Source organism: Nannobrachium achirus (genome assembly GCF_963921795.1).
Source record: "Nannobrachium achirus genome assembly, chromosome: 17".
Classification (NCBI taxonomy): Eukaryota; Metazoa; Chordata; class Actinopteri; order Myctophiformes; family Myctophidae; genus Nannobrachium; species Nannobrachium achirus.
This window is the reverse complement of record NC_137824.1, coordinates 36,246,005-36,271,349: the sequence shown is the minus strand read 5'-3', so window position 1 is coordinate 36,271,349 and position 25,345 is coordinate 36,246,005. Positions and strand designations below refer to the sequence as shown.

Sequence of the window (25,345 nt, the reverse complement as noted above, 5' to 3'; positions counted from 1 at the left end):
ATTCCTAAACCCACCAGGATTGAGTTAAGACCCGCCTCCTCTCGATAATCTTAAGTATGAAAGTGCCCATGAACGTTAGTGCTGCTCGCTCAAGTGCAAATTACATACTACCTACTGATCCATTACAATTATACACGCAGCATATTAGGCCCAAAGCCATATCCAAACCATAACAATTTAACTGATAATCAGTAAGAGTTTTTATTTTGAGCACAGTAGTGACAAATTGATAGCTTTCTCAGTACGTTTTTCTCTTTAGCAAAGTTACAAAGTTTTCCCTTTATTAAGCACAGTACAATTAAGTCAGTTTCAAGATTTTTTTAGCACAGTTTATTTTGAGCACTGACTGTAGTGAGAAATTAATAGGTGTGCATTGTGCAAATGCAGGCTTTTCTCAAGTACAAGTCTTCATGCCTCTGACTTTATCCACCCTCCATGTGTCAGGCAGGGATTTCAGCCACTCCTGGAAGTCCTCGCGTTTCCGCGAGGCGGGTCTTAACTCAAGCCTGGTGGGTTTAGACCAGGTTTAGACGTATTATATTAACTAACCTGACTTGCGTCAGATGGTGGCAGTAGTGCCAGTAGTGCGTACCGCTAAGCGGTAGCCTACGCACTACTGCCACCATCTGACGCAAGTCAGGTTAAGTATTAACCACTGAGATCAAACACGTGTTTTAGAGCAGTGGTTTTCAACCTGTGGGTCCCCAAATTATTGTGGGGGGTCCCCAGATGATTAACTTAATGTGCAACATTGTTTTCTCACTCAACAGTAAACAAACCAACATAACGTTTAAGTGTATAGAGGATATATTATGCACATTTCCAAAGTGACAATTTAAGGACTTTTTAATACCTCTAAAATGACAAATTAAACATTGGCCAAATTGCCAAATATTAGAGGCAGAAATTGTGAAAATGTAGATCTGCTATTTTCACAATAGAACCATGTTATACAAAATGTAATGCCTCCCTCAACTCTTAGTGAGCACAGAGCACTAGTCATGGTGGGGGGGGGGTCCCCAATTCAAATATGATTATTTTGGGAGTCGTGGCCTGAAAAAGTCGAGAACCACCGTTTTAGAGGGAGCCCCGGCCAAGACAGGCATGAAGCATAATTAAAAACACGGTTACAAACAGAAAACACCAATGAAGACACATTTTAAATGAAAAAGAAAAGTCTTCTTCTCGGAGACCTCTGCCAGGCCTGGCTGAAGTCCGGGGAACATGGAACCCGGGGAAACAGAACCGGGTGAACACAGAACCTGGGGAACATAGTATAACCTGGGGAAACATAGAACCCGGTGAAGATAGAAGTGTCAGTGCCACTTCCTCGGCTGTGGAATGCCCTCTCTGACCACCTGAAAGCACCACAGTCCATTGCAAGTATTTTGAAGAGTTTATTAGCAGTTTGCAATAGAAAAAAGTACAGTTTCATGACAGCACAAATCACTGGTACAAGGTCAACTAAAAGGAGATCCTAGTCAGCTTTATGGCTTTACACAAGGCATTTGCATAGATGAGGGACTTATGCCTTGCCTTGTGTGCTTTTAAACCATTTCTTAGCTGTGTGTATAAGTGACAACACATCTGAATTTATTCATTTCTTTGTTTTATTTTATTATCTTAGTCCATTTTAAATCTTTCTGTTTTTTCCCCTTTTAATGTAGCACTTTGAGATTTGTTTCGAATGTAAATTGTGTTACATTTAAAAATATATATTATTATTTATTTACTTTATTAATAGGACCCTCAACAGGCAATTCCAAAATGGTTACCAGTTGGGAATAGCCACAGAAATTATAATCTGGTATTCCAGATTATTCTGGTAACCAGATTCTGGTTGACACACAAAATAAAAGAAAGCAAACATGTTTCGTATAAAAGCATTTATTTATACAAGTTCAATACAAGTTCAATATGCACAAGTTCACAACAATTGCAAGATAGAGTGGGGAAACGCTAAACTATAATTTTCCAACACTTGTCATTGTTGATGCCTGGCTAGTGGCTACAAAAGTAAAGGCTATCTGAACATAGTGTATTGATTGTGTAGGCCTATATATAATTTAGACAACTGATAAAAAGTTAAATGGTCAAATGTCCAGTGCGTCTGGTCTACTTGTCTTTGTCATGCCCCTCAACTGACCTTAAAACAATGTATACCCATTGGCCTTTACAAACATCTCTCTCTCTCTCTCTCTCTCTCTCTCTCTCTCTCTCTCTCTCTCTCTCTCTCTCCCCCCAGATCATGGTTTCTTTTTCTTAGGCTTGGCTTTGGCTACCACTTTAACAGTGGTAGATACAGATTTGGACCCTTGGAGGTTCTGTGCGGTGCAAGTGTAGATTCCCTGGTCCACCTCCCTCACCCCATCCACCAGGAGAATAGACTGAGACTGTTGTCTGGCTGCACCGCCACCTACAGGCCACACATTGTCCTGTGTGTATGGAGGTCTGCCAATCTGCAAGACAACAAACACAGGTAATCCACACAGCATAAGATTAACCACTTAAATCCTTTATACTTGACTGTGTGGTCCCCCAGGAGTGAGGAGTCTTACTCTTATCCTTAGCCCCCTCTTTTTTTCAACCTCTAGACCAGGGGTGGGCAACTTTGTTGATGGCGAGGGCCACTATATGTCCACCTTCACTCCAGAGGGCCACATTGCATATTGCTTACGTCCTACTTTGTCACTTTCTAGTATATCATACAAAAGAAGCAAAAAATAGCATATCTACAAGCTCAAAACGCATGCGTTTGTAGATCGGCTATTTTTTGCTTCTTTTGAATTGGAATCCTGAATTATTTGTTATTTTTTAATTGAAATCTGAAATGTAACATTTTGATTTAATTTAAAACACATTTAGTTATATACTCATGTTAACTGTATGAACCTAAATACAAATACATACATTGGACATAAAATAAATACATTTTAATACTACTATACTAGTCATTAAGCTAATAATATAGACAGAATTAAAGAAGGTCATGTTTGGAATTGTAACAGCTGAAATCAATAATATATCAGTATTCCAGTATTAACCAGCGGGCCGCATTAAGTGAAGGTGAAGGCCGCATGTGGCCCACGGGCTGCCAGTTGCCCATGTATGCTCTCGACCAAAAATAGCTCCAAGTTGAAAAAAAAGAAAAAGAAAAAAGCAGGATCTGTGTGTGCAGACGGTTGAGCTGCAGTGAGCCGTATGATTGGCCAAATGGATATCATTATAATCTCTGACTTGGTTATTAGACAAGTAGCAGTGTGCAGAAGTCATGCTGGAAGAACAGTACCTGCTGTCCGGGGTATTCCCAGGTCAAGTCGACAGCCACACCCTGCTCCCCTGTCACTGTGCAGCTGACCTGCAGGTTCTCCCCCTCAACCACTGAGGTGGATGACGCCTGGATCACAGGGGCAGGAACAGCCATGGGGTCTGGTGAAAACAACAGTTCAAAATGATCACAGGCTTTGCCAAAGCCTGAACAACAGCATATACAGTATATGAACACCTGAAACTAGGGCTGGTTACATCTATCTATATTGTAATATGGGACTAGATCTTTTGGGATTTTGGAGATCATAATATGGCATAAATGTTGTCTTTTCCGTGTTTTAACAGCTGCATTACAGTAAAGTGAGGTCACATACCTGACTCTTCTAGCTGTTCTCTATTATCTGCCTTTACCCGCTTAGTTATTAGGCATTACTGATTATTATTTATTAAAACAAAACATTGTGTCAATATATTGTGAAAGCACCAATAATCATCTCCACAAGGTGTTTGGTCAAAACACTGTGATATTTGATTTTCACATTTAAATTAGAATATCCCCAGTTCGGTTCCGTCCAGTGACATGTGTTTTCAGCCTATCTCTGCCCCCAGCAAGGACGTGCAGAGAATGTTAGAGGCAGGGGCTTACATTTCTATAAGGGCCTTTTGGTGAAAGTACTGAAAATAGCCGACCTCCAAGCCCACAATGTGTCGCGCTGCGACGTGTTGTGAGCTTGGAGGTCGGCTATGTTCAGTACTTGATGCCACACTAAACTAAGCATAAAAATAGCAATACTGGAGATGTAGCATACCGGCATGGACAGAGAGGGGTAATACTTTCAACATAAGATGCTGCATTAAAGTTCAGGAGAGTTTGGACAAGGCAATTCTCTTGAATGCTGCCTTCAGGTATGGCATGGAAAGGAAAGGAGATCATTTGCATTTCTTTCACCATAGTAAAAACTGCATTCATGGTCTGGAGAGGGAACTTTTTACAGACAGGTAAAAGGGCATGGGCTCAAGCCCCCTTTGATGTCTGTGTGCACATGCCTGGCCCCCAGTGTCCTGTCTTACAACTAGTATCTCTAAATGAAGCACAAACTGCCTAAAGCGAGAGAGAGAGAGTGACATAACTCACAGTTGACATAGATGAGCATATACTTGGTGGAACTCTGTCTGAGGTTGCCCAGGCTGGCCACGCAGAACAAGGCCCCGGCATGGTGCGGGCGAGGCCGATGGATGGTAATGCCCCGCTTGACGTCGAAGGTGATCTCTGCCCCGTCCACTGCCACCTCTACCGGGGGAAACTCGCGGTGGAGTGTCACCTTAGCGTTCGGGGACGTCACCTGGCAGGGGAGCACCGTCGGCCAGTTGGTACGCAGTTGAATGACCTCATAGTAGTTGGATGATGGCACAAAAAGCTCCTGTGGGTCTAGGCAATACAGGGCGTTATACGATTAGTGATAAGATATGAGATATCCCTCCTCTGGGAACTGCACGTTTGAACTGTAATAAAGGTTATTCATCACGCGAGGGGATACTATGCTGAGGTAGATGCGTCCTGGGATGCGGAAGCCCATGTTTCTCATGGCCCTTTTTTCGAATGCCCAGATCTTTAACAGTCAGTCACAAAATGTCATATCTTTATTGCCCCAACATTCTTATAGCACACAATCTTATAAGTCCTTATAAAGAACATGGTTGTTTATGCTCCTCCCTTTAATGCAAGAATAGTTAAAGAAAAAATGGATGCCCCTACATTGAATGCCCCCCCTTCCCCTCTGTGCGTTCACCTTACCAGGAAAGAAAACGAAGACCTTGACAGCTTTTTCGTACTCCTTCCTGCACTCTGTGTCTTCACAGTACATAGGGTAACAGGTGTACTCTCCTGTGTCTGCTCCTGTGCTGTTGAATAACGTCAGTGTTCCATACCTCTCATGTTGGACAGTTCTGTGGAACAGGACACCAGACACAGAGAGACAACAAACTTATGATAGAGTGTATCATGCTATACATAAATACATTTTATTTCAGACCTAGGGGCATCCATATCACAATAAAACAAGGGGAAAACTAATTACAGAAAAATAAATAGACAGAAAACCCTTCCACAATGTTCTGTTTCAATGGTTTCAAAGTCTAGAGGAGTACAGAACTGACAGAATTGCATATATGGTTGGTTATAACAGCGATGATGTCATTTAATGAAGCATCGCGTTAGTTCATGCAAGGCACAGGAGTCATATACGCCTCAGTTGTAATCAGCTGTCTGTGTCTGCTGATTGCTTTCAAACAGCCACGCTTTTTCTACACACCAATCACACCTCATTACCTCAATAAAGTGGTCTGTTCAAATACGGCTCCCTCCTACACTGGATTTCTGCTTTTCAATTGCTGCCACACGCTGCTGTTGCTGCTGGCAAAGCTTGCCTCCACCTCCCCAGCTTCCACCTTATACTGTAGTTCAGAGTCTTGCATTACTCAAACGTTAAACTCAATGTTAAACTGTCTCTGAACTGAATTCAATGTTCTATGGCTTTAAAATGCATTCAAGTTTGCACGATTCAAGTTAATCTGATTACATGTCTTGCTATGGGCCCTGCCTTGTATGTGTGTGGGTTCAGAATAGCGTTCCCTCACTTCCCAGATTTTGTTTATGTTTCTTAGCAAAACTTTGAGAACATCTTAAAAACGGAAACTCCAAATTTGACTGTATTCCATTTTCCAAATCTACTGATGTGTGTGTTCCTGACTGAACTAAGATGCCCTACACATAAATCTATACATAAGATAACATAGGACAGCAGAACAGCCTCAGGAGTGTTCATTATCAGAGGTAACATGATGCATTAGCTCTAGAAATTGAGGAACAAATCGTTCAGTAACAGGCTATGTCTACATGTGTCTGTCTACATCTACATCACCCCGCCTTTATTGACCCTGGCTGAGTGGGTGATAAAAGGACAGAGAGGATCTTAAGCTTGTGCTTATTCGCTCACATCTTCTTTATTTATTTGTATAGCACCTTTCATGACATGAAATGCAATTTTAATAGGGCAGCTGACTAATCAGTGCTCTATAAAGTGCCTTGTGCCCAAAACGCCAAACACGGTTGCAGCGGGCGGTTCTGTAGAATTTGCATCTGAGGAGAAACTTATTCGGGCTCAAAGAAACGGAAATACAGAACTGTTGTTGGTTGACAGAATGGCTGGCAATTGTGAGGCCATGTTTTCAACCAGCTACCTCCCACACCATCCCAGCAGGACAAACATTTTGTTTGCTGGGACAGTTTTATTCTTTTACTATGTCCTTTGTTTTGGTTATTCTTTGCACAGTGTCCTGTTTTGGTTTAATTTGTGTTTTTGATTTGTCCTGTGTTTTTACGGCTGTGAATCTATTTGGTCCTTGTTGACAGTAATGTTAATCAGTTCAATGATAATCTATATATTTATCAACCCAGTCCAGTTGTTATGAACACTTCTGCTACTTACTTTAGCCTCCCTTCATCGTCCTCCTCCAGGTATGGGGGAACGCTCCACTGGACCGGCTTGCCCTTGCACCTTAACTCCAAGGTGTCTCCTGCCCGAACACTTAGGGTGTCACCCACCCTATGGAACTTCCCCCTGTTGAGCACCTGTATCATGCATCAAACATGTGAATGTACATGTTTGGCACCCTTCCAAATTCACAGTAATTGGCACAATTAAATGCTATTTCCTGTGATTAAATGTATGTGCTGAACTGAAAGTGAAACCATGTCGCACCTGTGTCAAAAAGGTTTGTCTCGGAGCTGCAGGTGTCACTTTGATCTTGGGTTTCGCTGTGACAGCCCCTGGCTGTTTAACAGTAATTAGTCCTGGTTTTGGTGTAGTGGGTTTGGGTTTCCTCCCTGGGGTGGGTTTAGGATCTAGGGCAGGTTGCTGACAATATCCTAGAGTTAAGTACATTGGGTTAGAGAACAGTAATATGTCTGTATTTTGCTTATAGGAACACAAGTATTTGATGCGAATATTTAGTCTAAAGTGCCCATCGGAAAATATAAACTAGCAATAACCACTCAATCAATGGTCTGACAAATAAGAATAAATCAAGGCAAGGACACTATATATATGTATTGTACAATATGATATATCTGAAGCTTATCATTGGGTTCATTTGTCTATGAGATTGCAATGTCTGAGCCTTGGTTAGCATTAGGCCAACATAATTTTTGTCATCTGTACCTCCTTTTGTACCTCTAGGAAAGCACAGGCAAAGTCAAATCACTATTAAAGCAAGGGAATCAAATCACTTACCTAACTCCAGGATTATAGCACAAATGAACAAAGCACTCAATGCCAGCCTCCACTTTGCCCCAAATAATTTCACCAAAAGCATGACTGACATATGGATTTGTATAGCGGCCTATGGATTATTAGTTCATGCGGTTCAACACCCTTCACTGGAACCCACGCTGGAGAAACAAGGAGGATGGAAGGAGAGAGAGAAGCACAAGGGAAAAAGAGGAGGAGGAACGCAAAGTTGGTAGTCAGCTGTTTCAAGGACTCACACCAAATTCCTCCTCCTGAGAGTTGCATTAGTACCCCAAATTCCTCCTGACTGGCTCAATGGAGCCTTTCAACCATCTCTGGACCAATGGCGGCCCAGGGATGGAGGCCCCTCCGTCTGGAATAGCACGGGCCTGTTTGTTTAGCTGCTGGAGTGGAAGTGCACTCGCACCATGGCTCTCCAAAACACCCCACATAACCTGGAGGAGGACTGCAGTGTGGGGATTTTATGAACTTTGGCAATAACATTTTGTTGCCCATTAAAGCCAGTAGACAAATGTCCCTTTAATATGAGATGTATAAAACAAATAGAATGGGTTTGATCCCACCCAGAGCATTTAAACAAAAAATGATAAGCTTCATACATGTTCATGCTTAAATCTACCCATCTACTGTAGTCATGTTTTGAAACCTTATGTAATGCATTTAGAGGATCACAACCAGGGTTGTAAAATATTATGAATGTCCTGAAACACTTATTGAGGCGGGTCTTTCACTGTGTAAAGATAAAGAGTTCATTGGAGTTGGAACCTGTGGAATACCATTAACCAACACCCACCATAAGAATCAGCGTCACTGCACTTTGATCCTTCTAACAGGCAACTTAGTAATGTATTATTAAAATTAAGAACGGGTTGGATGTTTGCTGAAATTATTATATTATTGGTTGAGGAACTTTTGACAGAGCAACTTTTGCTCTTGAATGACTAAGGCTATAAGCCATGCTTATGAACATGACCCACTGACCAGCTAAACCCATGTGAAAGGTTCTATTGTTCTCAGAGAATACCCAGGAGGTAAAGCGGCATTCTGGGTCTTTATCCCAGATTAGGAATGAAACTGGTCATTACAATCAATGTGTACAATGGAAAAATGTGTACCAGATTGCATCCTTTTTTGGTCCTTTTAATTTAGATATACATACATTTTTGTAAATGTAACATTTATCTGTATTGTACAGTTTTCGTAGTTACACAAGATAAAACAATAAAACATAAAATGAATAATTTGGTAAATCACCTCACCATTCCACTGGATGCACAAGTCGAGCTGCATACTTCAGAACAAAAATTAATTCTCATTTCATTTATAAATATATATATATATATTTCAATTATTAAATATATATACTTAACATTTGTAAGTTAAAATGTAAACTTGTTGTCAAGCTGTAGTGAAAGAATAATTATCCCCCAAAAAAGTGCTCAAGCTATTTTTACACATTTGTGTTATTTTGAAAAATGCCATTGATACTTTAGACCTTAAAATTCTTGAATCTTAAATGTCACTGTACAATGTTGAATACAACTTTTTATGTACAGTAGGAGTATAGTAGTGCCTTAGGGATGATGTCGTTTTGTAGGAAAACCCAGAAGTTACTCCCACCATGGGATCTCAATGCAGATTTCCAATCAAACCTTTATTGGGTTGTAGATAAATAAGAGAATTACCTCTGCATCAAACAAAAGCTTATGATATATACACATTTTGTTCAAAAAGCTAATCTTTACAAATAAACAGACTTTTGAAAGTGAAAATACATCACAGTATATTATTATATCACATACACAACATGATCCATTACATACAGTATATTCAAGGACAACAGTGACATCTTCTCATTGAAGATATATAAAAACCTGGAACAATTCATAAAATATATACAACCACAGACCGTATCACTATGTAATACAGTAACATTGGGGAATAATACCAGACGATAGGTAGACTCTGTTTCTCATTATGTACATGTAATGTTGACACTCTGATGACAACTGAACTATGGCACCACGGGCCAAATAGAACAGTACTGTGTGCACTTCCAGTTGTTGTAACATCTCAACCTATCTTCCTTTCTCTGTCTTTTTCTTCCCACCGCCAAGCCTAGAATTTCTCTTCTTTGATGATGTTGTTGTCCGATTTGGTACTGATAGCCTCTGATTTGGCACTGATAGTTTCGATATTTACGTGGCTGGCCATGAGGCGCCTTCTCTGAACACTGTTGCGGATCCCATAGCCGAAATAGATGAGGAACCCTACAGACCGACATAAGGATTCATTAGATTTCACCATCTAACAATATCAATGAACCTTCAAAAAGCTCAAGCAACGGCACGTTTTCCCAGCCATTGTAAAGTGACTGCATGATCTTACCGACGGCCATCCAGACAGCGTAACGTATCCACGTGTCTCCTCCTAACTGGACCATCAGGTACATGTTGATGAACACACTCAGTACTGGCAGTGCAGGGAGAAATGGAACCTTGGACAGGAAAAGGGCTGATCAACAATCTCACAATCACATGTGTATTGTATTGCATCTCTGTTACAGTAGGTGATAACCCCCAAACCCCTCCCCAAGACTAAACTCTTAAGGCCCTATGTAGACGATTTATAGCCCAAGGTGCAGGCCCAATTCCATTGGATGCTCCAATTTTGTTAGTTAAGCAGCGTGTTTTTGTCTCATAGCAAAAATGCACAGCGCAAAGGGGTTGTATTCTCTCTCTGAAACAGCCATGGGTATGTTTTGAGTATAACATAAATCCCATCCCAGCATCACAATTCGGAAGGGGCCACTTCGCTTTCCGTCCGCCTACTCCTCGCACACCAATCGTGTACAAGTCTCGCACTGCGCAGAAATATATAATGCATGCTATGGCAATCGTAATAAAGTATATATGTCATGTTTTCAAAATGCATATTTAACATGCAGTTTGTGTTTGTATGCTAATTTTGAAATACCTATTGTAGTGCTGTGATGCATGCTTTACGCCACATTTTTCCAGTTACACAGCGCTAAACACACGTGTGTGTTGCGAATGCTTCGCGGACCACTGTCTAACCAAGACCAACACACCCATCTGTGCGCAGATTAGTGCATAAACATTTGGTACCTTATACCATGTGGGCATGAAAATAACAATTGCCAGCTGGAAACTAGTGATGACACCTGTGTACCCCCTTAGTACCGTGTTGCGCTGTGTGCCGAGTGCAAGATAGGGCCCATAGATTTACATTTAAAATCTACTCACCATGAAAGAGGCCCTGACTCCACTCTGTGGATGTCTCCAGATAAAGAAGACTAAGGTCACCAATGTGAACAATAAGATGGTGACAAGTACAATGACCCACACCTCCTTGTTGCCCAGAGCATCCAGGGCTTTGGTCAGGAGCACACAAAGGACAATGATACAAAAGACTGCAAAGAAAGAGAAGGAACATTTGAATGAGATTAATAAAGCATAGCGTAAGTTTATGCAGGGCATGGGAGTCAAGTCGCCGCCAGTCTGAGTGTCAGTTGTCAGTCAGCTCTGTTCTCATACCTCATTAACATATCTGCTGGTCATTATGTCACATGACTGCCATACTCCAATCAGAGCTCTCAATCAGTAGGGAAGGCTCCTTTAAATAGAGCTTGCTTTCCCTACCAATGCTTGGTTCCGAAGCTTCGGAATCATTTGCTGCTTGCTGCTGCGGCTGCTCTACTCTCTGGTTCTGCTCGAAAGCTTGGTGATACCATATGGTTCTGCTTTAGATACTGCTTACTGCCGTGCTGCTTCAATAGCAATGCTAGCCTGCTTTTATATCTGTTGCTATCACTATGCTACTGCTAACAGTATTATGCCTAATGTTAACTACAGCTATCATGATGCACTACTTCATTAGTTCTCATTTACGTGTTTACTACTACTCATAACTTGAACAAGGTCTCATCTAAAATGTATTACTAGCATGCTTGCTTCTCAGAAGAGAAAACATTTCAACAGTATAGCATATGCTAACAGTGGTAGTAGTGGAAGCTTCAAATTGTTTGTAGCAACATAAGCTAACAGCATGCTTTGCTCTACAGTGCACCCCGAACCATGATGGCATTGGCTGTGATTTGTGCTGCCTAGAACAGTATGTGAACTGTTGTTCCTGCCCAGCTTCCAGTGCTGTTTGTCTCCAGCAGATGCCACACTGGGTTTCTTAAATCTTTAATCGCAGGGCTACACTCTGCAAACACCAGCTAGTTCGGCAGCTAATCCAACATGTTGGCCGGTGTGGCCATACTCCCTTCAGATGCATGGCTCCATGCAGGGATTCCCATCCTGCTTTAAACAGGTGTAGCCTATGCTATTATTGATATCATGCATGGATGATATTCTGATGCTATTGCTCACTTCTAATATATGCCTCTTTTCCCAACATTGCTGCTAATCATATACTAATGCTACTTTTACTCTGCAGGCAGGTTGGAACTACTGAGTATATTTGTGTATTAAGATTAATGCTTTGCTCATTCAGGAATCATGTCAAGTGTTTACAGGAGTAGCACTGCCCCTTTAAGGGCAGAGCATAAGGGGAGGTGGCTGCGTCTGGGCCTGTTTGGCCATGCAGAAGCCTGAGTCCGAGTGTTGTTGGGGACCTGTCCTTGAGGAGTGGTTCAGCTAGTATTCGGTAAGAGTCTTGAATCAAATATTGATGCTTAGATAATTCAGTGGTACAGCATTTCAAGATGTTAGAAGTTTTATGGAGGGGGTTTAAATGTTTAATGGTTAACATATACCTTTCATGGGTGTAAGAACTTGTTACCATGAGAGAGATTGTCATGTGCTACAGTTGGATTAGTCCATATTCAACTAACTGCCACTACTTGGAGTAAAGTAGGTGAGATTGCGGCATTCAAGCGAGGATCAAACACGCTCACTCTCACACTTGCTTAAGTATGGAAATGAAGGTTCTTGCACAGGTGATTATTTGGCTTTATAAACACCATAGTTAATGTCTATGTGGTGGAATGGTGGAAAGTTGATAAGGGAGGTTGTTAAATGGGCAATGCATCATGGGTAGTGTAGTCTATGTACTGCTACCATACACATTCACACTGTTCTCAGTCTAGCAGTGTTGCCAGGTCTGCCCATTATAAGCAACTCGGTCTTGTTTCCCCATAACTTCTAGTTGTGGGTTGTTTTGTTCGGGCTTGTTCTGAAGTAAAGTTGCTTATTTGGCTTGCTTTCAACATCCTTCCAACATGCTTCCTGTTAGAATCAGCCTAGTCTGTGTGCAGAGTGGGTTAATTCCCTTTTTGAGCCACATGAGGTCAAGCAGCTACTGTGTGTGTGTAGTGTGGGGAGAGTTGAAGACTTGTTAGAAGGTTGCATGGGAAAAGTACAGTTGCATGATGGTACAGTTCTACTAAAAGGAGATCCTAGGAAGCTCTCCCTATTTACTCAGGAACCTTTGAGAGAGAGGTTTGAGTGAGAGGAATATTCCAGCATGGTGAGAGGCTTGTTCACTGCTAAATGCTAATGTTAGCGCATTTGGAACCTTTGAGTTGTATAGAGTAAGAGGATACATTCCAGCATGGGGAGAGGCTTGTTCACTGCTAAATGCTAATGTTAGCGCATTTGGAACCTTTGAGTTGTATGGAGTAAGAGGATACATTCCAGCATGGGGAGAGGCTTGTTCACTGCTAAATGCTAATGTTAGAGGCTAATGTTAGTAACTCGGGGGTTGTCATGGGCTCATGCTACAACGCTATCATGGGAACACTGGAATGGCCATGTGAAAAGCTTGTTCACTGCTAAATGCTTATGTTAGCGGCTAATGCTATTAACACTCAGGGGTGCCATTGTCTTATGCTACAAACGCTATCATGGTAACACTGAAGTGGCCATGTGAAATGGATAAACTGAGTTGATTATTGTATCTATGCACAGCCAGTACATGCTGAACGTTGTTCGGAACAGCGCTAAACACTTGTTCTGTCATTTTGCACACGGTGAAAAAGAAAAAAAAATATATATATATATTTACTGCATAGGCTGGCTGCTGCTTCGATTCTGCCATTTTGCTGTATGCTCAACTTATGCTCATGCTAAAGCTGCTACATGTCTGTTGCTAACATCATGTTTCATTTCCAGGCTTCTGCCATTTTGCTGTATGCTCAACTTATGCTCATGCTAAAGCTGCTACATGTTCGTTGCTAACATCATGTTTCATTTCCAGGCTTCTGCCATTTTGCTGTATGCTCAACTTATGCTCATGCTAAAGCTGCTACATGTCTGTTGCTAACATCATGTTTCATTTCCAGGCTTCTGCCATTTTGCTGTATGCTCAACTTATGCTCATGCTAAAGCTGCTACATGTCTGTTGCTAACATCATGTTTCATTTCCAGGCTTCTGCCATTTTGCTGTATGCTCAACTTATGCTCATGCTAAAGCTGCTACATGTCTGTTGCTAACATCATGTTTCATTTCCAGGCTTCTTTCTTTATCAGTTGTGCTGCTATGCTACAATGATCACATAATTGTGCTAATGGCTCTTGTTGCTGCTGCTTCAGTCAGATACTATCATGTGTCCTAGAATTTCAGCTATTGCTAGCTCCACTCAACCTGCTGCTGCCTGCTAGCATAACTGCTAATAATTACAGCTAATGCTACTGCTAGTTAATGCTAACATCATGTTTATCATTACAGCTCCATGCCGGAGCTGTGGCATGCCCACTGCTACGGCATCAGGTTTTATCATTGCAGCTTCATGCTAAAGCTGCTTCATGTTCCGCTAAATCGTGTTTTTCTATATAGCTTCTTGCTGAGGCTGCTACATGTCTGCTGCGAACATCATGTTTATCTTTTCAGCTTCGTGCTGGAGCTGCTGCATGGCTGCTGCTACAGCATGTCATTGCAGCGTTGTGCTGCAGCTTCTGTGTGTTTTCTGCTAACATGTTTATCTTTATAGTTTCGTCCACTACTGTATAATGCCATGAGGCCAGTCAGGAGTCGGTTGGCACTGCAGAGGGCATTGCTACTACAGCTTCAGCTAACGCTACTTCTGCTGCAACCATGAGCCTGCTGCCTGTACTCCTGCCTGCCTGCACGCCTGCCTGCCCACCTGCTGCACGCCTGCCCGCCTGCTGGCCCGCCTGCTTGCACGCTACAGATTCCGCAGACAGGGGAGTGGCTGCCTGCCTGTTTCATGAGCGACATCGATGTGTCGCGATGATCGAGGATTCTGGATCGAGGATACTCACCTGGACCACCTCCCGAAGCCATGAAAGGCAGGTCATTCGTTAATCAAACTGCATCTTCATCTAAAGGCATAATTATATGGCTGATAAGTCAGATGTATTATATAGATTGCGTGGTTGTGGATGATAATAATAATTATAATAATGATGATCGTTGCAACAAGTCTCAAGATGATTCTAAGTATATTTCAGCAGCACCTTATGCTTGTATGAGTTCATTAATATTCAGCCGGGTGGTGCATCAAGGCAATCCAGACTAGTTCTCAAACTAATACTTCTTTCTATCCTCTATGTCATGGTATCTGCCTGGCGTCCTCTGGCGAGGCAAGCTGTATCGGACCTTGGAAGGATGGCTACCAGAGATGCTTCCTGCAGCATCGGGGATGGCTCCACACCTGTACATCTCTCTATGCATACAACCGGGCTGGCTCCAACTCGGAAGTTATGGACGCTGATCCTCAGCAGCTATGAATGTTACTCGCCAGGAAGGAGGTCATTCTTGTTGCTCAAAAGCATGAGCGGCATTAAGTGAGGAGACGGTCGGCTAATTAATTGCTCAAAGGTGGTTGGCACGGTTATCACAGCTGTTAATATCAACTTCCAATTGCAGGGTCACGTCTACCTAGCATGGTGGGTAACCTCAAACAGCTCGCTCCCCCTTTAAGGGATGGGGCACAACTCGGCAAGCGTAGCTGATTCACTCTTCTTCGCAGTGTAGGATGGCTTAAGACCAACTGCTTAATACAATTTGGTTCTGCGTTAGAACCGCTCGCACACACAGCACAGCAAGCGTAGCTGACCCACTTTATACACTAATGGTAGGATGGCCTTTTCTTAATTTAAGAACTGCTTCTTAACGGAATAATTATTTCAAAGGTCGGCAGCGTCGCTTCGCTGCCTCTCTTAGCTATTTCATTTCACTAATCATAGAATGGTCTCTCTTTTAAGATGCAGCATGTATCTTTTAGCATAAAATAAATTTGTCAACGCAGAGATCGCAGCTAGCTGCTGCTACACATAGTTACTGCTAAGCTTAGGATGGCTTCTCATGGTTCAAGACTCTGCAGTCTTTTACTTTTAATCATGTAGAAGTCTGCAGTGGCGCTCTGCTGCTACACATAACCAGAGTCTGACTGACACAGGTTTTATGTGGCGTTGGGTTCCGTGTTTTGGGGGGTTTTAAAGCGCTCTCTGGTTGGCCGAGCCCTGCCAAGACAGAGAGCAAGCTCATTAGTTTTGGGGGGTATTGCTGCGTTCCCTGATTTTGCTTAGCATGCTCAGAAATGCCTGCACAAAATTCAGGGAGCATCTCCGATCGCGGAGCCCTTCAAACGCCAAGTTTAACTGTATTCCATTTATGCAATAAATGGTTAAATATTCTTGCCAATATCTTGCCGAGTCTATCTGTTCATTATGTTATTAATTGTTATATTCTTGACGTGAATGTTCCTGCCTAAAATAAAGCATAGCGTAAGTTTATGCAGGGCATGGGAGTCAAGTCGCCGCCAGTCTGAGTGTCAGTTGTCAGTCAGCTCTGTTCTCATACCTCATTAACATATCTGCTGGTCATTATGTCACATGACTGCCATACTCCAATCAGAGCTCTCAATCAGTAGGGAAGGCTCCTTTAAATAGAGCTTGCTTTCCCTACCAATGCTTGGTTCCGAAGCTTCGGAATCATTTGCTGCTTGCTTCCTCCTCCACCCCAGCCTCCACCTTTGCATGATCACTCTGGCTAAGCTCAAATACTTGTGATTGTCTGATTAAGTTACATGTCAATGTGGTTAAGCAAGTACTGTGATCTTGTCTAAGTTTCATGTCATGTTAAGCTCATACTGTGATTTTGTCTAAGTTCATGTCAATGTTGTTAAGCTCAATACTGTGATTTGACTATGTTACATGTCACGGTTATTGCTATTTGCTATTCTATCCCTATGGGGGGTATTGCTGCGTTCCCTGATTTTGCTTAGCATGCTCAGAAATGCCTGCACAAAATTCAGGGAGCATCTCCGATCGCGGAGCCCTTCAAACGCCAAGTTTAACTGTATTCCATTTATGCAATAAATGGTTAAATATTCTTGCCAATATCTTGCCGAGTCTATCTGTTCATTATGTTATTAATTGTTATATTCTTGACGTGAATGTTCCTGCCTAAATTAATGCTAAGGTGAAACGGACATGGTCATTCGTTAATCAAACTGCATCTTCATCTAAAGGCATAATTATATGGCTGATAAGTCAGATGTATTATATAGATTGCGTGGTTGTGGATGATAATAATAATTATAATAATGATGATCGTTGCAACAAGTCTCAAGATGATTCTAAGTATATTTCAGCAGCACCTTATGCTTGTATGAGTTCATTAATATTCAGCCGGGTGGTGCATCAAGGCAATCCAGACTAGTTCTCAAACTAATACTTCTTTCTATCCTCTATGTCATGGTATCTGCCTGGCGTCCTCTGGCGAGGCAAGCTGTATCGGACCTTGGAAGGATGGCTACCAGAGATGCTTCCTGCAGCATCGGGGATGGCTCCACACCTGTACATCTCTCTATGCATACAACCGGGCTGGCTCCAACTCGGAAGTTATGGACGCTGATCCTCAGCAGCTATGAATGTTACTCGCCAGGAAGGAGGTCATTCTTGTTGCTCAAAAGCATGAGCGGCATTAAGTGAGGAGACGGTCGGCTAATTAATTGCTCAAAGGTGGTTGGCACGGTTATCACAGCTGTTAATATCAACTTCCAATTGCAGGGTCACGTCTACCTAGCATGGTGGGTAACCTCAAACAGCTCGCTCCCCCTTTAAGGGATGGGGCACAACTCGGCAAGCGTAGCTGATTCACTCTTCTTCGCAGTGTAGGATGGCTTAAGACCAACTGCTTAATACAATTTGGTTCTGCGTTAGAACCGCTCGCACACACAGCACAGCAAGCGTAGCTGACCCACTTTATACACTAATGGTAGGATGGCCTTTTCTTAATTTAAGAACTGCTTCTTAACGGAATAATTATTTCAAAGGTCGGCAGCGTCGCTTCGCTGCCTCTCTTAGCTATTTCATTTCACTAATCATAGAATGGTCTCTCTTTTAAGATGCAGCATGTATCTTTTAGCATAAAATAAATTTGTCAACGCAGAGATCGCAGCTAGCTGCTGCTACACATAGTTACTGCTAAGCTTAGGATGGCTTCTCATGGTTCAAGACTCTGCAGTCTTTTACTTTTAATCATGTAGAAGTCTGCAGTGGCGCTCTGCTGCTACACATAACCAGAGTCTGACTGACACAGGTTTTATGTGGCGTTGGGTTCCGTGTTTTGGGGGGTTTTAAAGCGCTCTCTGGTTGGCCGAGCCCTGCCAAGACAGAGAGCAAGCTCATTAGTTTTGGGGGGTATTGCTGCGTTCCCTGATTTTGCTTAGCATGCTCAGAAATGCCTGCACAAAATTCAGGGAGCATCTCCGATCGCGGAGCCCTTCAAACGCCAAGTTTAACTGTATTCCATTTATGCAATAAATGGTTAAATATTCTTGCCAATATCTTGCCGAGTCTATCTGTTCATTATGTTATTAATTGTTATATTCTTGACGTGAATGTTCCTGCCTAAAATAAAGCATAGCGTAAGTTTATGCAGGGCATGGGAGTCAAGTCGCCGCCAGTCTGAGTGTCAGTTGTCAGTCAGCTCTGTTCTCATACCTCATTAACATATCTGCTGGTCATTATGTCACATGACTGCCATACTCCAATCAGAGCTCTCAATCAGTAGGGAAGGCTCCTTTAAATAGAGCTTGCTTTCCCTACCAATGCTTGGTTCCGAAGCTTCGGAATCATTTGCTGCTTGCTTCCTCCTCCACCCCAGCCTCCACCTTTGCATGATCACTCTGGCTAAGCTCAAATACTTGTGATTGTCTGATTAAGTTACATGTCAATGTGGTTAAGCAAGTACTGTGATCTTGTCTAAGTTTCATGTCATGTTGTTAAGCTCATACTGTGATTTTGTCTAAGTTCATGTCAATGTTGTTAAGCTCAATACTGTGATTTGACTATGTTACATGTCACGGTTATTGCTATTTGCTATTCTATCCCTATGGGGGGTATTGCTGCGTTCCCTGATTTTGCTTAGCATGCTCAGAAATGCCTGCACAAAATTCAGGGAGCATCTCCGATCGCGGAGCCCTTCAAACGCCAAGTTTAACTGTATTCCATTTATGCAATAAATGGTTAAATATTCTTGCCAATATCTTGCCGAGTCTATCTGTTCATTATGTTATTAATTGTTATATTCTTGACGTGAATGTTCCTGCCTAAATTAATGCTAAGGTGAAACGGACATGGCCTTGACCAGTAATTTTCAAACGTTTTGTGTCAAAGGCACACCAAGGTTGAAGTCAAAATCTCAAGGCTACACATGTGCGAAACTCACACTTATCGTTCTGTAAACGTTTATTTTTATTGAATACAAAGTTGGCAAACCATTTGGGAAACACTGGCCGAGAGAGATGAACAGCGACATGGTTGTGTTGATGTGTGTGTTTATACTTACTACAAGATACAGTCAAGATTATTACTGTTCTTGAGGTGACTGGGGTGGGTCCTGACGGAGGCTTCAGACAGCTGTTTGATTCACCGACCTGCGCTTCTCTCGTTTCATTTTCATCTGCTCGATACCTTAATGGCAAAGATTAGAAATGTATTTTAATATGTTTATTTCATAACTAAAAAAGTCTGAAATGTAAAGCTTCATTCTGGAACTTATTTCAGTAGCACTTCCTATTAATTAATTATACAGACATAATGCATTATAATCTGCTTATAGACACAACTCAAAAAATACTCCAAATGCTTTATAACAATAACCCTAACAATTATAAAGCATTACTAATATGGTCAAGTATAAATGCATTGTAATCTGCACTGCATAACAACTGTTGTATTGTTGTGTGAATATAACTAAATATAAGTGGTGATTGAGTGCTTTGAGAAAATGATTAATAGAATAAGTAAAGATAAAAAGTAAAAAAAATATTAAATCTATGCAAGAACAATGATTTACTGTACCTACCTCAGTATAAGAATGCATATCGCCACAAGAGTGTAAGCAAACAGGGTCCCAATGGACATCATATCCACCAGGGCCTTCAGGTCAAACAGAAGGGCCATGATGGCTATAAGATACAAGGCATACAGAAATATTTCAAGACCAAAAACCTCAACATAAGGTTACGAACATTTGACCAAGCATAACAAGAAAACCCCAGCCATTATAAATAAAAAAAACTCCCATACAATTATTTTACTACTATTGTACCTGCCACAATCCCAGATGAGATCGTAGCCATGGCAGGACTCCCCTTGGCGCTGACTCTGGTCAGTACTGTGAAAAGCAGGCCATCTCTTGCCATGGCAAACAGCACACGGGGCATAGGGAACATGGAACCCAGGAGACTGGAGAAATACACACAACCTTTTGTAAGATTTATGCAAGATTTTTATTTAAACCAATCAGTATGGTAAAGTATGTTGATACAATATAACTGGCTGCATATCTGCATAAAGAAAATCCTCAAAGTGCACTTATTCTGTCTTAAAAAGGATTTCACTCTAGTTTCATGACATATACGCACACAAAACATAATTGGCCACCTGGCCTTCATCAGTTCTAATGTATTTGATTGTTTAGATTTAGCTAAATCTATAATTAAGACCTGGAACGCATTATTATGCATTAACCATTATTTTATGATTTGACTATTACAAAATACGTTTAATTGTGAAAATGTGAAGTCTTTGAATATTTTGAACTGATTCTATAAATGTCTTCTAAATCCTTCTTCTAAATCAATGGTTCTTTTTCATGCCAGTGGTTCTTTTCATTTGGCCACGGAACCCCATCTCAAAATATATTGTTCCAGGCCAGGGACCCCCAGAAAGCAGAGATTTGAGTGACAAACATATATTCAAAGATTTGCAAAATATTTCATGATTTTTCGAGCTTGTATATCTGCTATTTTTCAAAAGCCAAAGTATAAAATAATTCTAGCCTAGGTCTTAATGGGTTTGCTTTTCTTCTTCAAAGTAACTGAGCAGACAGACAAGACAGGCAGGCCTGGCATAGAACACGGGCAGACAGGGACTGGAGGCTGGCAGACAGACCAATGCTCTGCACATCAGGCACGTGCACACATAGACATGAAAGGGAGCTTGAGCCCCTGCCCTTTTATCCTTCTGTAGAAAGTGCCCTCTCCAGACCATGAATGCAGTTTTTACTATGCTGAAATAAATGCAAATGCCCCCCTTTCCATGCCATACCTGTAGGCAGCATTCAAGAGAATTGCCTTGTCCAAACTCTCCTGAACTTGAATGTGGCATCTTATGTTGAAAGAATTGCCCTCTCTGTGTAGAAATGCCATACATCACCAGTATTGACTTTATTATGCTTAGTTCAGTGTGAAAATAGCCGACCTCCAAGCTCACAACGCGCCACGCTGCGACGCGTTGTGAGCTTGGATGTCTGCTATTTTCGATATTTCCACCAAAAGGCCCTTTTAGTCATTTCAGCCCCTGCCTCTCTAACATTCTCTGCACGTCCCTACAGCACATTGACGGCCAACAGCAATGCCGGCGCCACCTGCAGTTCTCACCTGGTCGAGAGGGCACAGAGTGATCCCACGGCCACTACGTATTTGGCCGGACCCCAACCAATGTACTCGAAGGCTACCGGCAGGGGGCTCTGCACGTTCAGATCGTAGTATGGCTGCATTAGGGTGAGCGAGGCAGACACAGCGAAATAGGCCACGAAGCAGATGAGCAGAGAGACTACGATGCCAATGGGAATGGACTTTTGCGGGTTCTTACACTCTTCACCTACAAAGACAAAGACACAAAGATGATGTTGTACATTTCCCGTTTGATCAGAAGAGGGATTAGTGTTCTGAGAGCAATAGAGCAGTGTCCAACACGTACAGTATGCCAAGAAAGCATCAGGAATCTGAAACCCGGGGAGTCGGTTCAGGTCAGAGATGAACATAACATTTTCTGTTCATGTGAAACTGTAACATATTCATCAATACACTGATTTAAGATCAGGTTTCATGATGCTTACTTACTTACAAAGTAAAGTTTAAGGGAAGTAGTATGAGTGAGATTACAGGCCTAGCCTACTTATACATTGCAACTGGTATGTTTGCTGATAATTTCACCCTTATTTGAGGTCACAATAAACGAAATCCATCATGTGCATTTTAAATGCTCTGTTTGTTTGTTTTTGTCCGTTAGTTTTAGTCTGATTTGGATCAAACTTGACGGGTGACTTGTTGACTTGGTGGTCGAGCTGTGCTATTTCTTTTTTTTTTTTTGTCATTCAAAGGTCATGGTTACTTACAGCTCAAGGACAAAGCTTAGACATCGCTGCAATTACCTCTCTAAGTCAGGAGAGGGAGACAATGGACATAAAACATAAATGTTTCTCTACATAAAACATTTAGAGGAACTACACTCTACTGGTCACAAAAAGTGTTGCACTGATTTCTACTGCTGGCCACTCCCTATTTGTGAGGTATTTTCACGATAGGGGTGTGGCCAGGTGTAACATGCATATATCCACACAGAACATGGATATTATGAGATGAACATTTTTATTCGGAACACAGTCGATTTTTACTGCAAATAAAGGCATCAACCTTTATGAGCCATCCAACTATATTAATAGTTTGATGTGAAATATTTGGAGCCACATTTTCGTATTGTTTATTAATCGCCACGCCCCCGGTGTGTAAAGACCTTTAGAGTGGAGTGCATACAGTAATGCATGTTCACATACCAGTTGTAGCAATGCAGTCAAACCCAACAAAAGCGTAGAAGCAGGTTGCAGCTCCTGCCACAGTTCCGTCCAGACCATAGGGGAAGAATCCACCGACACCAAACTCACTTGATGTGGCATTGCTAATGGACGTGTTTCTGGACGGAAGAGAAATGTCAGGACAAGAATGTAAACACTTTCAACCTGGCACGTGGCATCCCTATTTTGAGCATGCCATGTTAGAATTACCTCACATCATGATGCTGCACAAGCTTGTAGATTAGCTATTCGCTATTTCATCGTACAGTGAAGTATATTGGGCTCAAGTGGTTAAAGGGATATTTCACTTTCAAAATAACTTTTGGTAATTTTATCATCTAATCAGGCTTTTATGAACACCCTGAACAGTTTTTAATTTGCTTGATTCAATATTTAGATATTTGATGTAAATGTTACCAGGCCCTCCAGGCCCAGGGCCTCTCCCCACACACACCCATTGTAACTTCAAACTCCATTTAAAAAAAAAACATCCATTATTTTTTCTGGTGATTCCTACTACCCTGCTAATACGCGAGCAGGCCGTGTTTTATCCATAACTTTTTTCATTTATTTTCAATAATTTTTTTTTTAATTTAATTTTTTCCATTTTCCCAAATAATTATTAAAAATAAATGAAAAAAGTTATGGATAAAACACGGCCTGCTCACATATTAGGAGGGTAATTTGAGTCACCAGAAAAAATAATGGGTGTTTTTAATGAATCTATCATGGTTAAAATGAAGTTTGAAGTTACAATGGGTGTGTGTGGAGAGAGAGGCCCTTCCACTGTTTCCCTGTTGAAAGTGGAATATCCCTTTAATGCTAAACGTAAAAAAGCAAAACAATTATGTGATGATATTGCTTTTAGACCTGACTTACACCGTAGCGTTGAACACTTCCTCTGCAGTGAGATGCCAATTGGCGATGTCTCCCTTGATGCACCCAGAAATCACAACAAATACCAGCACCAGGATGTTGACGGCTGTGAAGATCTTGTTAACTGTTGTGGACTCCTTCACACCGAAGGCTAGCAGGCCTTTAGTGAAAAAACACACATATGTACAGTATGTTTTCAACCTCTATCCATCAGTATCACCACAATGTGAAGCTTTGACATCATCTCCACCAGCCAGCAGTAGCTGTCACTGATATTATGGTGAAAATTGTAAATATCATAAACGCACATATCTGCATAGATTTAGAACAGAGTAAAAACTGTCAACTATGCTTATTTACTGTAGGTAAGGATATGAAAAGAAACCACACCTTTTCAGATCTCAGTTTACCCACACCCACCGATAATTGCCCGAACTGTGGGTTTATTTGTGGGAATCATGGGTGACCAGTTGTCACAGATATCAATGTTCATCTGAACTGGCAGTAAAACAGTTTGACTGCCAGTCACGTGCAGATTACCTGCTAATAGTATAATAAGGCCAGCAGCAAAGAAGTCTGGGTAAGGTGCCAGGCCGGGTAGGCCCATGGCGGCATGTTTCCCTAAGTACTCTGCCATGACACCCCCTATCAGGTCATCGAAAGTGCCACTCCACGCCCGTGCCACACTGGAGGTGCCTGAGGAGATAAAAGGAGGACATGACAATAAAGTAATCAACCACATGCATGGCCATTTAATGACAGCCATAAATAGAGAAACACTGAGAATGTTTCAGAGTATAAATTATGTACTTTTGGACATATGTCGTGTTCTTGGTTTAAGTAACATGGATGCAATGAAGTTAATGAGCTGTGTAACCACATACTAAGGTCCATTTGCTAAATGCTCTGTTGTGAACATGATTCATCATAAAATTGCTTTTACAACGGGTGAAAGGTTACAGGATATTATTAGAGTCTAGTGTTGATGGTTGATCATTTATGAGGCTTTAGGTTCATGGTGAGTCAAGCATGTTCTCTAACAGACAAAAAAAAACATAATTAAATCCATAACCTGTACGTTTTTGTGTTATTGCTCATGAAAGTAATGTACATATGCCATTATTGTAACTATTAAACATTATGAAACAGCATTACATTTTTATTATTTATTACGTAATAAATTATCTTTTAAAAGGACTGAGTGACTCTGTCTCAGTGAAGAGGTGTTGGTGATCTCTAGATACCGGTGTTATCAAAAAAGCACCTGTAGCTATAGACAGCCATTAAGCCATTAAAGACAGCACCATTGGCTCAACCAGTTGCTGTTAAATATCGTTTGAATGATTATTAATGAATGTTTGTATAGTTACAGGTGCTTCTTTTGCGGTGAGATTCTTTTCCTCGCATCAAGTAAAGTGACCCCATTATTAAAACTTGCCTATGACGTAGGAGAGAAGCAGATTCCATCCGGTGACGAATGCCAGCAGCTCTCCGACGGTCACATAGCTGTAGAGGTAGGCCGAGCCCGTCTTAGGGACCCTGGACCCGAACTCCGCATAGCACAGGCCGGCGAATATGGAGGCCACTGCGGCGATGAAGAACGAGAGGATGATGCTGGGGCCAGAGGTCTCTCTCGCCACCTCTCCGGACAGCACGTAGACCCCGGCCCCCAGGGTGCTGCCCACGCCCAGGGCCACCAGGTCCAGCGTGGTCAGGCATCGTTTGAACGTGGACTCCTCTCCCTCGGGCTCCAGGGGCTTCCTCCGAGACAGGCTGAACAGGAATGACTTTAACATCCCGCCAGGCAT

At 41.9% G+C, this 25,345-nt stretch overlaps 2 protein-coding genes across 2 annotated transcripts; both read right to left on the bottom strand.

The window, feature by feature from the left end:
• Positions 1-2,246: 2,246 nt before the first annotated feature.
• Positions 2,247-8,870, bottom strand: LOC308302446 (platelet-derived growth factor receptor-like protein; the record flags this gene model as incomplete). The annotated part of the gene is made up of 7 exons (XM_080746700.1): positions 2,247-2,459; positions 3,290-3,429; positions 4,406-4,699; positions 5,066-5,217; positions 6,759-6,901; positions 7,032-7,198; positions 8,840-8,870. 7 exons carry the CDS (start codon positions 8,868-8,870, stop codon positions 2,247-2,249), a joined length of 1,140 nt encoding a protein of 379 aa, XP_080602826.1.
• Positions 8,871-9,698: 828 nt separating this feature from the next.
• Positions 9,699-25,345, bottom strand: LOC308302445 (cationic amino acid transporter 2; the record flags this gene model as incomplete). The annotated part of the gene is made up of 11 exons (XM_080746699.1): positions 9,699-9,850; positions 9,969-10,077; positions 10,847-10,974; positions 19,368-19,492; positions 19,887-19,989; positions 20,133-20,269; positions 21,466-21,688; positions 22,644-22,780; positions 23,541-23,697; positions 24,078-24,233; positions 24,976-25,345. The coding sequence occupies 11 exons, from the start codon at positions 25,343-25,345 to the stop codon at positions 9,699-9,701; spliced, it is 1,797 nt and encodes a 598-aa protein (XP_080602825.1).